This window comes from Anabas testudineus, chromosome 19 (assembly GCF_900324465.2).
Source record: "Anabas testudineus chromosome 19, fAnaTes1.2, whole genome shotgun sequence".
Classification (NCBI taxonomy): Eukaryota; Metazoa; Chordata; class Actinopteri; order Anabantiformes; family Anabantidae; genus Anabas; species Anabas testudineus.
The window spans coordinates 17,719,730-17,734,704 of record NC_046628.1 but is presented as its reverse complement, the minus strand read 5'-3'; the positions used below and the strand labels follow the sequence as shown (position 1 = coordinate 17,734,704).

General features: G+C 44.2%; 1 protein-coding gene across 3 annotated transcripts in view; it reads right to left on the bottom strand.

Moving 5' to 3' along the window:
* The window catches only part of ankfn1 (ankyrin repeat and fibronectin type III domain containing 1), an 80,126-nt gene extending 65,981 nt beyond the window's left edge, over positions 1-14,145 (bottom strand). For 2 of the 3 annotated variants that reach the window (XM_026350882.2, XM_026350883.2), the window contains exons 1-5: positions 13,699-14,144; positions 11,423-11,550; positions 10,122-10,370; positions 7,414-7,613; positions 5,332-5,609 (exon numbers count right to left, since the gene is read on the bottom strand). In XM_026350882.2, the coding sequence (XP_026206667.1) occupies positions 5,332-5,609; positions 7,414-7,613; positions 10,122-10,370; positions 11,423-11,550; positions 13,699-13,812 (969 nt within the window). In that variant the 5' untranslated portion in view covers positions 13,813-14,144. Of the gene's footprint in view, positions 1-5,331; positions 5,610-7,413; positions 7,614-10,121; positions 10,371-11,422; positions 11,551-13,698 lie in introns of all 3 variants that reach the window. The other variant, XM_026350884.2, reaches the window with a different exon arrangement.
* Positions 14,146-14,975: the final 830 nt, after the last annotated feature.

Sequence of the window (14,975 nt, the reverse complement as noted above, 5' to 3'; positions counted from 1 at the left end):
ATTTGGTGGGAAGCCATACAAAGAAGAAGAATATGTACAAGATGCATTGTTCACATAGGAAGGAAGATACCTCACATCATCTGTCGCCAAATACAGGAAAGCATTTTAGTCATGAGGACCCTTGATGGATAAATAAACAAAGACAGAATCTATGTTTGTCATGTCGATGCAGACGGAGGTGAACAGTAAAGGCCAGAGTCCCTGGAGGATCCAGCAGGTTTATAATGAACTGCAGCAGTTCTTCTGCATAATGCAACAGTCTCCATTCAGGCTCTGCTGCTGTCCACCACCTGCTGCGTCGTCTCTGCCCTGCAGCCATACTGTCTTTAAAAAAGAGAAATGGATAAGAAAAAGGACAACTTCTCCCCTGTTGAAGGACAGACAGACACACACCTGGCTACTGGGAGGATTTTCAATTGACAACCTAAGTGTCAGGGTGAAGACACACAAAACACTGGGATGTTTGCCTGCGTTACCTGGAAATCTATTATTTACAGAGACAATGGAGCAGGATGTTACTAGGCCGAGAGGACACCAGGGCACTGCTGAAACTGAAACTCCTACTGGCTCCTGTTGTGCCCCTCAGACTAGAGGCCAGAAAGATGCGAACGCTGGCCAGTGACCAGAAGAAGCTGTAAATGATAAGAACAAGCAGCAGAACCCGAGTCTCCATCTGTCAGATCCTGATTTGAATATCTGATAAAAGAAGAAGCAACAAGTCTCCTGAAAATGTTTCTAAGTGACTAAACTGCAAACACAGACACGTTATAGGGAGAATAATTAATGGGATCGTCTATTTACCTGAGGACATGTTGGCATCTAAAGTAAATAGAAAAAAATACTCACTGAATGTTTCCACAGTATTTTTACTTAAAATAAAATATGTCCAACATCCAGTGTTTGTGAATACGGCGTTATTAAAGTTTAATACTTCTTTACAGAGTTAGAGTTGGTTAAGGTCAAAGGTTATGTTCTGGATTAATAAAGAAAAATTCAATTACTACTGCAAACACTGCATCTTTAGGATCCTTCAGACACCGTGAACCATGATCTTTCTCTAAACTTAACCACAGGTCTTTGTTTCTTAAACAGCACACGAGACGAGAGTCAAACTCGGGTCTCGAGTGTGATAGCTGCACTTTGTACGTACACCCACCGTGCCCCCCGTGCAACACACACACATACACACACACACACACACTTAAAAACCTCATTCAAACTCATTTGACAACACAGGAAACATTTAGAAAACCTCCGCTAACAACGGACATTGTCGTTTATTTGCATGTTTGTTAAGACTCCTCTCTCAACTGTACCACTACCCCCCAGGAAAGAGCTGTTGCATAATGGCTGATAAGTCAGTGTTTCAGAGGGGAACTAACAAAGTGACGGACACAGCTGGAACACTTGAGCTGTGTCTCACGGTCTACAGAGGCATCGGCTCTGAGGCCGTCTGGTCTACTGAGGATTTCCATCATCAGCTGGTCCCTGTTCAGAGACTGAGCTAGCTGCTAGCTGAGCTGGGGGTTCAATGTCTGTTTATTAATTTAAGGCCCATTGTTTTTTATCATTTGGATCACTGTCGTTCCTGGGCTCCTCCACCGATATACTAGTGATATAAATTCTGTGTTTACTGATGGGAAGCTCTGAAATCGAATGACTCGCTCTTAATCAACCTAAATTTGAAGTGGACTAAAAGCTGCACCTCACGTACGGTCAGACGTTTACAGTGAGACTTTCTTACAGTAGACTGGTTTTTAAGTGCTGTGTGTAACAGGGAGTAGCCTGCTGCGCTAAAATTAGTCTGGTGAGAGCACATTTACCACAGGACCACAGCTACAACACAAATGGTTACTGAGATTACTGAGCAGGTCACAGAACAGTAAGAAAAATCAGAGTCTTTGCAACAGGAAATACTCTAAACAACACCGGGCGATGTCACAAACACAGAGCAGTGAGACCTGAACAATTACTCCCATCACAGTCACGTGGACGACTCTCTGGCTTCACTTCTCGTCAGTTTAGAGTCGTTTCATGAAGAAACCACAGAGAAGGACCTGCTGCTGGAGAGCTGAAGGCGGAGATGTGGGAAAACGCTGGAGATTACAGAGAGAGTGTGCGGTAATGACGCGTTTCACCAACATCCTCTGTGTGAGTCACAGATCACACAGCGCTCGCACCATTATTCAAAGGGACTCAGTGCAGCGCGTGTGACAGCTGAGCTTTAGAGAGCCAGGAAAGTAGTTAGAGAAAGGACAGAGAGAAGGTGCTAAATCAATCAGTCTGTATATAAGGTGGGAGGAGAACCGGAGCCGTTAGTCAACAGCAAACACAGAAACGTGCAGTGGAACGGCTTCATCCATCACCACAGCAGACAAATCTACTTCAGGACAGATGAATAACTGTGAAATCCATTCAGAGACTTCAGCTTCAGCTCAGACCTTCAAACCCTAAGTTCACCAATAAGGATCCTTTGGCTTTTAGCCACACTGGGCTGTTTCATTGTTATCGGAGGAAAACTGGAAATGGAAGAAGAGAACTTTTATTAGGATTTTTAAAATACTAACTGTTTGTTAAATTAGAGAAGCTTCGATTTGGTACAGTGGTGAACGTCAGTTATGTTTGTGCCAAGTTGTAACTCAGGTTAGTGGAGATTCAGTGAGAAGTTGTTATAAACTCATAAAGTTTATGTCAGAGGATCAGCTGCATGTTTCAGATCCATGTTGAGACCTGAGGGATGAAAAACTGAAATAAAAAGATGTTTATCCTACTGTAAACTGAGTTTGTATGGAGGAAAGGAGAGGAGGTCTGAAGCAGCCGAGTGCTTCACCTCTGTTTTTAACTAGATGATGCTCGGATGTGTTGTGTGTTTCCTGAATCAAAGCATCCGGTCATCACGATCAGTTATTAAAAAAAGTGATTTCACATCCACTTCCCAGGTCAGTAAAACCCAAACAAGCTTCTGAACCCACTTAATAGTGTCGGTCACTTCTGATGCAGCTGCAGCACCGAGCCTCCTCTACTGATAGGAACGTGTCCTGGAGATCGACTCATCACATTCATCTCTATATAAAGGTCTAACAGTTTCCCTCTTTCACTATGTTTACCAGCTTTATTCTTTCAACAAAAACTAGGAGACCAAAGGCTAAAAAACCTTTGTAGAGCCGAGCACAGGATGCACAACTCTCTAACTTCCTGTCATCAAGTCCACTGTTCTGTCTCTGAACACGTCCCTGAGTCTCGTTAACAATACAAAGACATTTGTCAACTTGACAGTCTGCTTTAAAATTCAAAGTAAAAACTCATCAGCTGCCACAGATGATGTGAGACAGAGCTGACTTTTAAAACGGCCATAAAAATAGAACAGAGTCATCCAAAAAAAAGGAACCAAGCTGTCATCCTGTTTATTCAAATATCGGATGTATCAGTGCTGCCCACACCACGATTCATCAGTGTCACCAAAATATCACAGAGGAGCTACTGACTCGTTCTATCTGAGGTTTAGAGCCTGATGAGCAACTAACTCATCATTTATAGATTATATAACACACCTGCCGTGCAGTCACCCTGAAGCCTCGTTCGCATTAGATAAATTTTTTTTCTTTCCCTGAAATAATAATAATGATATTTACACCTCAACAAAATGACTCAACATACAATTATTAATCAGATCAATCAATTAGTCATCAGATGAGAACGTCCTCCATGTTCTACAGATCCACAGACAACGATCCACACGGTCATGAGTCCGGATTTAAGAATGTGTAGACAGGAAACTGTAGTGAAGACAGAAGTGACGCTTTCACTGTATTCATACCTCATCCTGTTGTCCAGTGAATTTTAATGATTAGCTTGATATGACAATTTCAGCAGGTTCGGGGTTAGAGCTAGGATTAATATTAATATCTTCATATTTGAGGACAGTTTGGTTCTAACATGTGATGCTCACACAGAGTGGCTCACAGCTCAAATTTAATATTATATATATAAACTACATCTATATTCACTGGTCTCACGTTTCTCTCACTTTGCTCCATATTTGCCGTCAGCCTGTCTTTTCCTTGAACCTGATATTTTACTTTGAAGAAAAGCAGCTATTTGCCTACAGGAGAGTAAGGTGTCACTAACACGTTGTTTGTCTCAGGTTGCACTGGTAAAGATGGGGATTGAATGACAGAAGAGTCTCTATTGACTATGTGGGCCGATCGGAAAACAGCTTATCCCAAGTAATGGGACTGTTTTGTTTCCTCAGAACAACTCGACTGTGCTGAGATAACAAGATAATTAACCTGGGAAGCCAATAGAACAAGATCGAATAAAAGTACTGTCATAATGAGATACGGCAGCTTGGCAAACATGCTGCAGTGTTTTTTACCATGACAGGAGGTCCAACATCAAATTCTCTGGAGCCCGTAAAAAGTACACAGCATGAAATTGTGAATTTGGCAAAAGCTTCTAATTTGAGCTGATTTATTCATCCATCTGTGGTGCAGCGTGAGAGGCTGGAGAGCCAGCTATGTGTCAGCCTGTGACTCACCGCAGCATGAGTGTGTAACTGGAGAGGTTCAATGAGTCCAGGTTAGGACACAGTTAAAACACTCAGAGCTGCAGAAAAACAACACAGACAAACAAAAAAAACAAACCGACATCGTTTCCTGAAAATCTGAGTTCAAGAGAGTTCGAGTTCGACGGTCAAGAGGAACAATCCTCGTTCAAATCACCAAAACAACAACAGAGGCAAACACCGTTAATTAGACCCAAGAGCACAACCGTAACACAAAAACCCCATTTTAATGTCTGCACATGAAATCAAATAAAAGCCAGCGCTCAAATAAACAGATCAAAGCCAATCAAACACTGATGTGGATGAAATTCGCTGTACTGTGGCGGCTGAGGGGCGAAATTCAGCAAAATGTGAATTTCACGCTCACTCACGCTGCTGCAGTATTTACACCAAGTGTTTGATTCACAAATGAATTCCAGCTGCTTCTACTTTGCCATTTTATCAGTTTTAACATCAGTGAAACGGACAAAGGACTTCCTGCAAATGTTTCACATTAAGAGCATAGAAAACAATATGAATCATTCCTTTAGTCACTAAGAATTTGAAATTGTAATATCAGGAAGTCATTGAGAGCAGCTCAGCACTGAATGAAGAATGTCCTTAAATGTTAAACTAAACTAAACTAAACTAAACTAAACTAAACTAAATCAAAACAAAGGCACATGAACTGGGATGTTCTGATGTCTTTAAGTATCAGCATCAGCACCTTGGACCTCTAGTCTCTCCTATACAGCAAATTAAAGCTGCACACAGACACAAACGCTCACCTGGATGTTACGGAGCTTCTTCCTGCCTCTCTCCAGTCGACTCAGCAGTCTCAGGTGACGCTGCTCTTCGCTCGACGGCTGCAGCAGTTGGTCATCTATCGAAACCGTTTTCCTCAAGTGGGCCCGGTCGCTGGCCCACGCGGTCGAAGCCCTGAGTTCCTCTGCAGCAGGGAGGCTCCTGGCACCCCCACCTCCTCCTCCACCACCTCGTCCTGCTGCTACGCTGGCCCCCGACCGAGGAGACGGATCAGGTGACCAGAAGTCCCGCTGTACCGAACCTGCAGCAGAGAAACCAGAGACACCTGTCGTTACTGTACACCACACACGGACAGAAACAAGAAACTAATGTCACAACTACAACAACCTGTGTTGTTACCAGGCAGGTTTGAAAACATTTGGAAAATGTTTGATGGGTAATAATTACACTTTATTATTTATCCTAAATTTCAGGTTTGACTCGTCCACTTCTCATCTTGTTGTGTCTGTTTTGCACCATGGTTTAATGGGACACTACTGGGACACTACTGGGACACTACTGGGAAGTAAAACCAACAGTTTCTCACATAACCATCATGGGTGGACGTGGATGGTTTGTAGTTTCAAATGTTTCTGGACACATAATGAAAGTTAAAAGTGAAAACCAGCTGGTCCCTGATGACCACATATCAACATCTCCACCGTTTTAATGCAGAAACTTCAGGTGTGTTTCTTTAGCTGGTGTCGTGTGTCCCTTCATTCAGACTGTGTATGTGTGTCACAGCTCAGGTTACAGGCTGCAGGACAGGTGACTACCTGAGCTGCTACATTAAACCTACATAAAGATAAAACAGTCCACAGACCACGACAACAGTGCAGATACTGGTGCCTCATTCATTCTCCTGCATGAACAAAACTCACTCTGCTTTTATGCAGGTATTTAAGGAATCGTGTCCACGTTATGCAGCGATCAGGTACGTGGAGCAGTGACAGGATGCAGAGTTTGGACTTAGCTCTTGTAATAAATGGGTTTCTGCTGAAATGATCTTTGTCGACTTACTGAAAGCTAAATAGAAGTTAAACAAGAAAATAAGGGTTTTAAAAGTTATATCTCATCTATCATGAACGCATCCATCAGACTGATGTGGTGAAGGATGAGAGACGACAACAGGACATCAGACACGTCTGCTTGGATTAATTTAATTTAACGGTTCATCAGCTCTGAAGTCCGAGCCTCTGACAGCCGGAGTCACGGCTCCCTCTGGTGGACTGACGGCAAATATCACTAAATGAATTCAAACCAGTAGATTATTTACCAGACTAAGATTAACTACAGTAGGGAGCAGTCAGTGAGGTGAACATAAGTCAAACTAAGGCTGACAGGACCGGTTTCTAATTATCTAGGAGCTTCTTCCTTACACTCACTGGCCACTTCATTAGATACAACCAGTGCAATCCAGTTCTGAAACATTACAACCACCTCTTAATAGAACGCAACCCAGTACAACTCCATTCCAATCCTCTGACTGAACCTTCTCTGTGGTTCGACACACTCGAGATGTTTCAGGATAAATCAGATTTAAAAACAAAAATGCAAAAGAGGAGAAAACACCTGATGGACGTTCAGCTGAAGACAGGAAAACTGAAGCTAATGAGTTTTACAGGAAGCTCATTATCGTTCCCCAGAAGGGTGGAGCTAAAAGGCAGTAGCACTAACACAGGAAGCACGGACACTAAACAAGATCACCACTCTGAGGGTGTGTGTAATACATTCCTGAGATGACAGCACGTCCACCACTTAACACCAACCCTCAGTTCGACGGTTTCCTGCCCACAAATCCACAGCTCAGTGACTAAAACCAATCTGACATCATCTATCACGCCAAGCATCTCTTCCACTACAGGAACCTAACAGACCTTTTTCAGGTGTGTTTTAAATCAGTCTGGTGCCTTTATAGACACTGGTACAGGTTTCGCTTGTTGTAATGATGGTATTGATATTTTCTCCACCCTAATTTGTGAACTTGGGGAGTTTCACAGTCGTGGAAGCCGCAGCAAAGGATGTACTGCCAGGCGTCTGTTCATATCCTCACAGGCTTTTCTCACCTGCAGAGTTCCAGTGAAGTCCTCCAGGACTGGCAGCGAGCCTCCGACGCTTCCTGACGCTGACGCCGCTCGGGCAGGTGGAGTCTCCGGATGACACCGCAGCTGCAGCAGGCGTGGAGGAGAGGATGGGAAGCAAGGGGGTGGACAGAAATGACATCTCCTTCCCCAGAGCAGGAGTTAAGAAGGTGGATTCTGACAACCTGTGGGGAGAGGAGGAGAAAATGAACAATATTTTAATAATTATTTTAAAATTAAAATTTACTGTACTGCAGTTATTTAAGGCTGCGGCTGCTGCAACTGATCACAGGTGTCAGTTCAAGACCTAAAGATGAAACACTACCTGCTCGTACCTTTACTATGACTGTGATTCAGAAAAATGCTGTTAGTGATGATCAAAAAGACTAAAAAAGTGTTTTTATCACAACTTGAACATCAAGTTGTGACCAAGAGAGAGTCAGACCAACATCAGACGGCGTGGGGGAGTCGTTTCATTTCAATTTCTCCAACACAAAACACTTCTGAGTTTACAATCATCTAAAGTACAGCGGGTTCACACAGACATTTGCAGCTGAAGTAAAAACCTGACACTGGGAATCAACTTCACTGTACAACAGGAAGGACATGAAATAGCTGCCACTGTACATCCTGTGCTGAGACTACTAACGAGGCGTCCTCTGCACACAGATCCAGTTTCTGAGTCCTCTTGATACCTTTTCTCTGAGACGACGTAGCTGCGACTTCGCCATGATCCTCGGCTTCTCTTCTTTTTCCTTCCCAAGACAAAGTCCAACAGCTGAGTCCAACTCAACATCCCTGATCCACTCGGTTCACTGCATCACACTGGCATTTTAAAAATCCATCACACTCATGTTTGGCTGTTGTGTTTTCAGAAAAGTGAACACAGCACTTCACTGTTTTCAATGTTTAAAAAGGTTTTCAGGACTGGAGCAGGGAACATAATGACACATGACTAAACACAGCTGAAGGAAGCGATTCTCTCGAGCGTCCATTGCCCAGTAAGGGTGTCACCTTACCTCACTGCATGTGTGAGACAAAAGCTGAATCAGGGGAATCAAGAGTCAAGTGTTTCACATATCACAGTCCATCAGTGAGTGGGCCGTGTCAAATGAAACCTTCAAAACAGGGAGGGAGACGGACTGTGTCGCATTTACTCTCAGAAGCAAATTTAATATGTATTGTTGAACATAGTGAAACCAGATTCAGTCGTAATTATCCACATGCATAGATGTAGCAGGTCCACCTCCGACTGCACCACCTAGATGGGAGGAAAGTGATGACTTCAGACCTGCAGATGTAGCAGCATCTATAAGTGAACACATTGAGCTTACTGAACTGTCCGAGCCTGAAAAATGAGCATGGCCCCAAGTTCTAAACACTACAAACCTGCTACAGATGTTATTCGATCATTAGTGACTGCTGCGTCACACCATGAAGCAAAAAGACCAGAAAGACTTGACAGGAGGCTGCTGAACTGTGGGTGAAAACACACTTGTAATTATCAAGCAAGGCAGAAAAGAAAACGGACCTTCTGACCTGTGCACCAGCCTTTCAGAGAACCACACTGCCACTACTGCACCTTACACTAGCTACGACACTAGAACTGACTCTGGGATCATTTTCCTTTTCTAAAAAGACACCGTCTTTTGAGTCACTCTGACCTCTGATGTTGTGGGACAAGTTTAGAGTTTAGGTTTCATGCTTTCATGCTGGTTTGAAGTGGTTTTTAACTCATGTCCATTGTTCCCTTGTCTCCAGCGTGTTCTGGACTTCTGTTATTCAACTGTTCCCTCCATACGCCCACACAAATAGGCCTCCCACTGTACAACAGTCTTAATGACTACACTTCCTTTTATTAGCTGTACATTTCCCCTCTGTCTCACTGCAGGCTCTTGGCTTATCTATCCCTAAACAACTGCCATCACCAGGGTGCCAGACAGACACTTTATGAGCTCCAACAAACCGAGGAACAATGTCGGTGCTGGTTGGAGGAGGAGCAGCAGTTTCTCTACTAACCACAGTTTCAACACATCACTTCTTTTCTGGTGAAGCTGAGTCTGCCTGAACTAATCATTATGCAGACATCTGGTGCCCATGAGACCTATTATCTTCTACTGTACTTACAGTCTGCAGGGCATTTACTGGAAAACATGCAATCTAATGGTGCACTGTGATCCTAAACTATCTCATACAGCTGTCTTTCTAAGGGAAATGCACTCTCTATAAGAGACACCACGTCCTGCTGCCACATGTTCTCACCCAAGATCAAATGTTGATTAATCCACTTCTAGAAATAGTCCAACCACAGAACTATTAACTGAAAGAAAGTCAGAAAGTCTTAACAAGAAAAACAAGGAATAATATTAAACTTATTCTTTAAACTGATCTAAATAACAAACATCCAAACAGTGAGGTTTGCTGCCTTGTTGATGGCCCCGTCCCAAAATACAACTTCTACTGTAGTTAGTAGTGAGCAGACAGAACCTGTAACCTGCTGATTGTTATTTCTAATGTTCAGTCTATAAAATGTCAGATAATAAATAAAAATACTTATTAAACTGGAGGCGATGTTTTTAAAAACACGGCTCCATGTGTGCATCACACTAGCAGCTCTAACTGTTTAATAACCACAGGTTATGGAAAATATACAATGAATCTTTGCACATGGTGACGACAGGTGATGACGTTACCTCAACAGTGCGTCTGCATCTCCTGGCTCACTGCAAGTGGAGTGACGAGGGTTGGAGGCCGGGGACGAGGAGGACGAGATCGGGGGTGAGTTGGAGTAGCAGTTTAATGCATGTGAGGAAGATGAGGTGGAGGAGGAGGAAGAGGAAGCAAGGGCAGAGTCCAGAGCCCTTGGCAGGAGCAGGGAGGACGGCATACACAGCCATGTCTCCAGATCAGAGAACTTGGAGTAACTCAGCATCTCCAGGACGCTGCAGGAGCAGAGACACAGCAGCTGAGTACACATATGAGTACATGAGTGTGTATGACACACACGCACGCACGCGCACGCACACACACACACACACACACACACACACACACACACACACACACACACACACACACACACACACACACAATAGAAAATAGTTCAGTAAAGTTCAATCACTGCGAGACGTCAGCGTCCGGGAGGTTGGCTAATGATTATTCCTATGATGAACTAGAGCTTCTATTATGATCAGTGGTTAATGTGTAAAGTTTAAAAAACAAGTTAGAAAGTGAGAAGTTTGAGAAGTTGTTAAGAAAATAGCAGCTTTCAGCATATTTAAAAAAACACAGGCAGCAATTTGCACAGGACAGAGAACAAACAGCAACTGTTGATGTGACAGGTATAAAACTACTGGACACAAAAAGGAACAATTAACCAGGTAATCATTCACAAAATGGTTCAAGAAGTCAACACCAAACCACGGAGAGGTGAGAAGAGTGGAAGAACTAAGAACCTCCGACACCACAACCACAGTTAAAGCTAAAGTCTGATGAGCAGGTTGGTAAGAAACCCATCCACAAAGAAGAAGAACGGTTTTAAGCAGGATTTAAAGGAAGCAGGATTTAAAAGAAGCAGGACAACATCGACACGGGGCGACACACATCGACACGGGCCGACACGGGGCCGACACGGGGCCGACACGGGGCCGACACGGGGCCCACACGGGGCCCACACGGGGCCAACACGCTGGAGAGTCTCAGTGAACAAAGGGACAAAGAGTTAATTCCGACTCACAGGTTTTATACCAACTGATGATTGAGGCAAGATGGCCGCCACTGGTGTGGGATTGGTGGAGCACAGACAGGTGGTGGTGAAGGAGGGGCAACAGAACAAAGGAGGGCAAATGGGCGGGGCTAGGTGAGTTGAGAGAACAGAGCATTGGGACACCTGCTGGACAGAGGCCAGTAGGACCCAAACTCAGCACTAAGTAGAACCAGAACCAGAACACAAGCACAGGTGAAAGAGAGAAGTGAACGTGTCCTAGTCGGTTACCTCTCCTCTCCCAGTCCTGGGATGTCATCTTTCTCATCAGCGCTTTGGAAGATGCAGGAAGTCCTGGAGTCTCGCAATGACAGCAAAACACAGGAGTTCTCAGAGTCCACAGACATCTTCAGCCATATCTGTGGGGGAGGGGGGCAGAAGACCAGAACACAGAGGGGACGCGTGAATCTGTCTGCTGATAGACAGGAGACTTAGTTAGTTGGTAACTAGCTGGTTAACACGGTCTTGTTAATAAGCTGACCGTCTGCTGATAGACAGGAGACTTAGTTAGTTGGTAACTAGCTGGTTAACACGGTCTTGTTAATAAGCTGACCGTCTGCTGATACACAGAGGAGACTTAGTTAGTTGGTAACTAGCTGGTTAACACGGTCTTGTTAATAAGCTGACCGTCTGCTGATAGACAGGAGACTTAGTTAGTTGGTAACTAGCTGGTTAACACGGTCTTGTTAATAAGCTGACCGTCTGCTGATACACAGAGGAGACTTAGTTAGTTGGTAACTAGCTGGTTAACACGGTCTTGTCAATAAGCTGACCGTCTGCTGATAGACAGGAGACTTAGTTAGTTGGTAACTAGCTGGTTAACACGGCCTTGTCAATAAACTGACCGTCTGCTGATAGACAGGAGACTTAGTTAGTTGGTAACTAGCTGGTTAACACGGTCTTGTTAATAAGCTGACCGTCTGCTGATACACAGAGGACTTAGTTAGTTGGTAACTAGCTGGTTAACACGGTCTTGTCAATAAACTGACCGTCTGCTGATAGACAGGAGACTTAGTTAGTTGGTAACTAGCTGGTTAACACGGCCTTGTCAATAAGCTGACCGTCTGCTGATAGACAGGAGACTTAGTTAGTTGGTAACTAGCTGGTTAACACGGTCTTGTCAATAGGCTGACCGTCTGCTGATACACAGAGGACTTAGTTAGTTGGTAACTAGCTGGTTAACACGGTCTTGTCAATAAGCTGACCGTCTGCTGATACACAGAGGACTTAGTTAGTTGGTAACTAGCTGGTTAACACGGTCTTGTCAATAAGCTGACCGTCTGCTGATAGACAGGAGACTTAGTTAGTTGGTAACTAGCTGGTTAACACGGTCTTGTCAATAAGCTGACCGTCTGCTGATACACAGAGGACTTAGTTAGTTGGTAACTAGCTGGTTAACACGGTCTTGTCAATAAGCTGACCGTCTGCTGATAGACAGAGGACTTAGTTAGTTGGTAACTAGCTGGTTAACACGGTCTTGTTAATAAGCTGACCGTCTGCTGATACAGAGGAGACTTAGTTAGTTGGTAACTAGCTGGTTAACACGGTCTTGTCAATAAGCTGACTGTCTGCTGATAGACAGGAGACTTAGTTAGTTGGTAACTAGCTGGTTAACACGGTCTTGTTAATAGGCTGACCGTCTGCTGATACACAGAGGACTTAGTTAGTTGGTAACTAGCTGGTTAACACGGTCTTGTCAATAAGCTGACTGTCTGCTGATAGACAGAGGACTTAGTTAGTTGGTAACTAGCTGGTTAACACGGTCTTGTCAATAAGCTGACTGTCTGCTGATAGACAGAGGACTTAGTTAGTTGGTAACTAGCTGGTTAACACGGTCTTGTTAATAAGCTGACCGTCTGCTGATACAGAGGAGACTTAGTTAGTTGGTAACTAGCTGGTTAACACGGTCTTGTCAATAAGCTGACCGTCTGCTGATACAGAGGAGACTTAGTTAGTTGGTAACTAGCTGGTTAACACGGTCTTGTTAATAAGCTGACCGTCTGCTGATACAGAGGAGACTTAGTTAGTTGGTAACTAGCTGGTTAACACGGTCCATTCATCAGTTAATATGTGGAAACAGGAACTAACTGGACTCATGACCTAGTTAGTTGGATTCGAGTCGTTAACTAATTAGTTGCCATAGTAACTAATTGACTGTGTCCTGAGCGACTGACACAATGACAGGAATCATTTTAACCACAGTCAACAGTGATCACGGGGGTCAAAGGTGACGACACCAGGTGAGAAGGATGAAAGCGTTAACAGCAGTTAGAACAGGCAGGAACCCAGTGAACTCCCAGTTAGTGACTGGTCCATGGTCTCCGGTCTCCGGTCCATGGTCTCCGGTCTCCGGTCCATGGTCTCCGGTCTCCGGTCCATGGTCTCCGGTCTCCGGTCCATGGTCTCCGGTCCATGGTCTCCGGTCCATGGTCTCCGGTCTCCGGTAGACCGGTTTCCACCCTGACTCCCTCTCAGTCCCACACTGAACACAACAAACTGAACTTTACCGTCTCTGGGTCTTCGTCTTGTGCAGAAACGACGTCGCTGCTTCTTCTTCTTCTTCTTCTTCTTGTTCTTCTTCTTCTTCTTGTTCTTCTTGTTCGTTTCCAGACCAGAACCATCTGATCACTCCGAGCTCCGTCCTGCTAACGTGTCTTTGTCCTGCCCCATGTCAAACATCCCAGAATACAGAGACAGGCTCAGATTTCACTGCGGTCAAATCACCGCACAGACATCTGGGGCCGGCCGAGTCTCAATACTGTCCCGACTCACACTCCACGGCAGCCAATTAGCGGAGAGGAGGTGGGACCAGAAAGGAAAAGTGCTCATGTCCCGCGGCCTCCTCCGTCCCAGGAGTCTCCAAGTATTACACATGGAGTCAGTTCAAGTATGTGCAGAGAGTTCAGCTCTGATTTCACTTCAGCTGAACAAGGAGCAAGTGGAAGGAAGCACAGAAAAGGGTGAGAGAGGAGGGAGGAAAAGAGAAGAGAAGGAGAGAAGGAGAGAAGGAGAGAAAGGAAGGCTAAAAGGAGAAATGACAGAAGGATGTGAGGAGTCCCAGAAGAAGGAGCAAAGCCTCCCGGGGCTCTGACGACTTGTGGGTTCCTGGTTTGGGTCTGTTTGTTCTGGAGGATAAAAAGAATCCTTGATGTTCATGTTGAAGCTGAGAGATAAGTGCAGACAGGAAGGAGGCAGTTTATGTTGGTGAAGCTGCAGCTGTAATTATGTTCAGTTGGAATAAACACAGGGCCCCCAGAGGAAATCAGATCCCTCCTGTTTTAATTCCACCTGACTGACACCGAACCTCAGAAAACATTAGTTTCTGTCCAGAACTCAAACCTCCACCTTCAAATTCATCAAACCACCTGTCTTTACCTTTAATTACTGGTTTATTTACATTTAACGGATTATTTAAACACAGGAGTTTTTATTAACCGTATCATTTTAATATTGATATTCATGTAAAAGGACTCATTAATAATAGGTTGGTACAGTTTGTCTGTACTGTGATATAATAAACGTGCATGATAAAGTGATTTATTAATAACTGCTGTTCCTTCCTACACCACTCTGTGTCACTACTGTCACAGCAGATCAGCAGACATGAGTCTGTGAACAACACCGAGGGAGAAACACCAAAACACATAAAGAACAAATTCATGTTTGACACTGAATCTGTTTCTTTCTAATTATTGATTAAAAACATTTTAAACTTCTTTTTTTATCATATAAACTTTGAATAAAGAGTCTGAACAGTCGAACAGGAGCCACTGAGTGGCTGAGC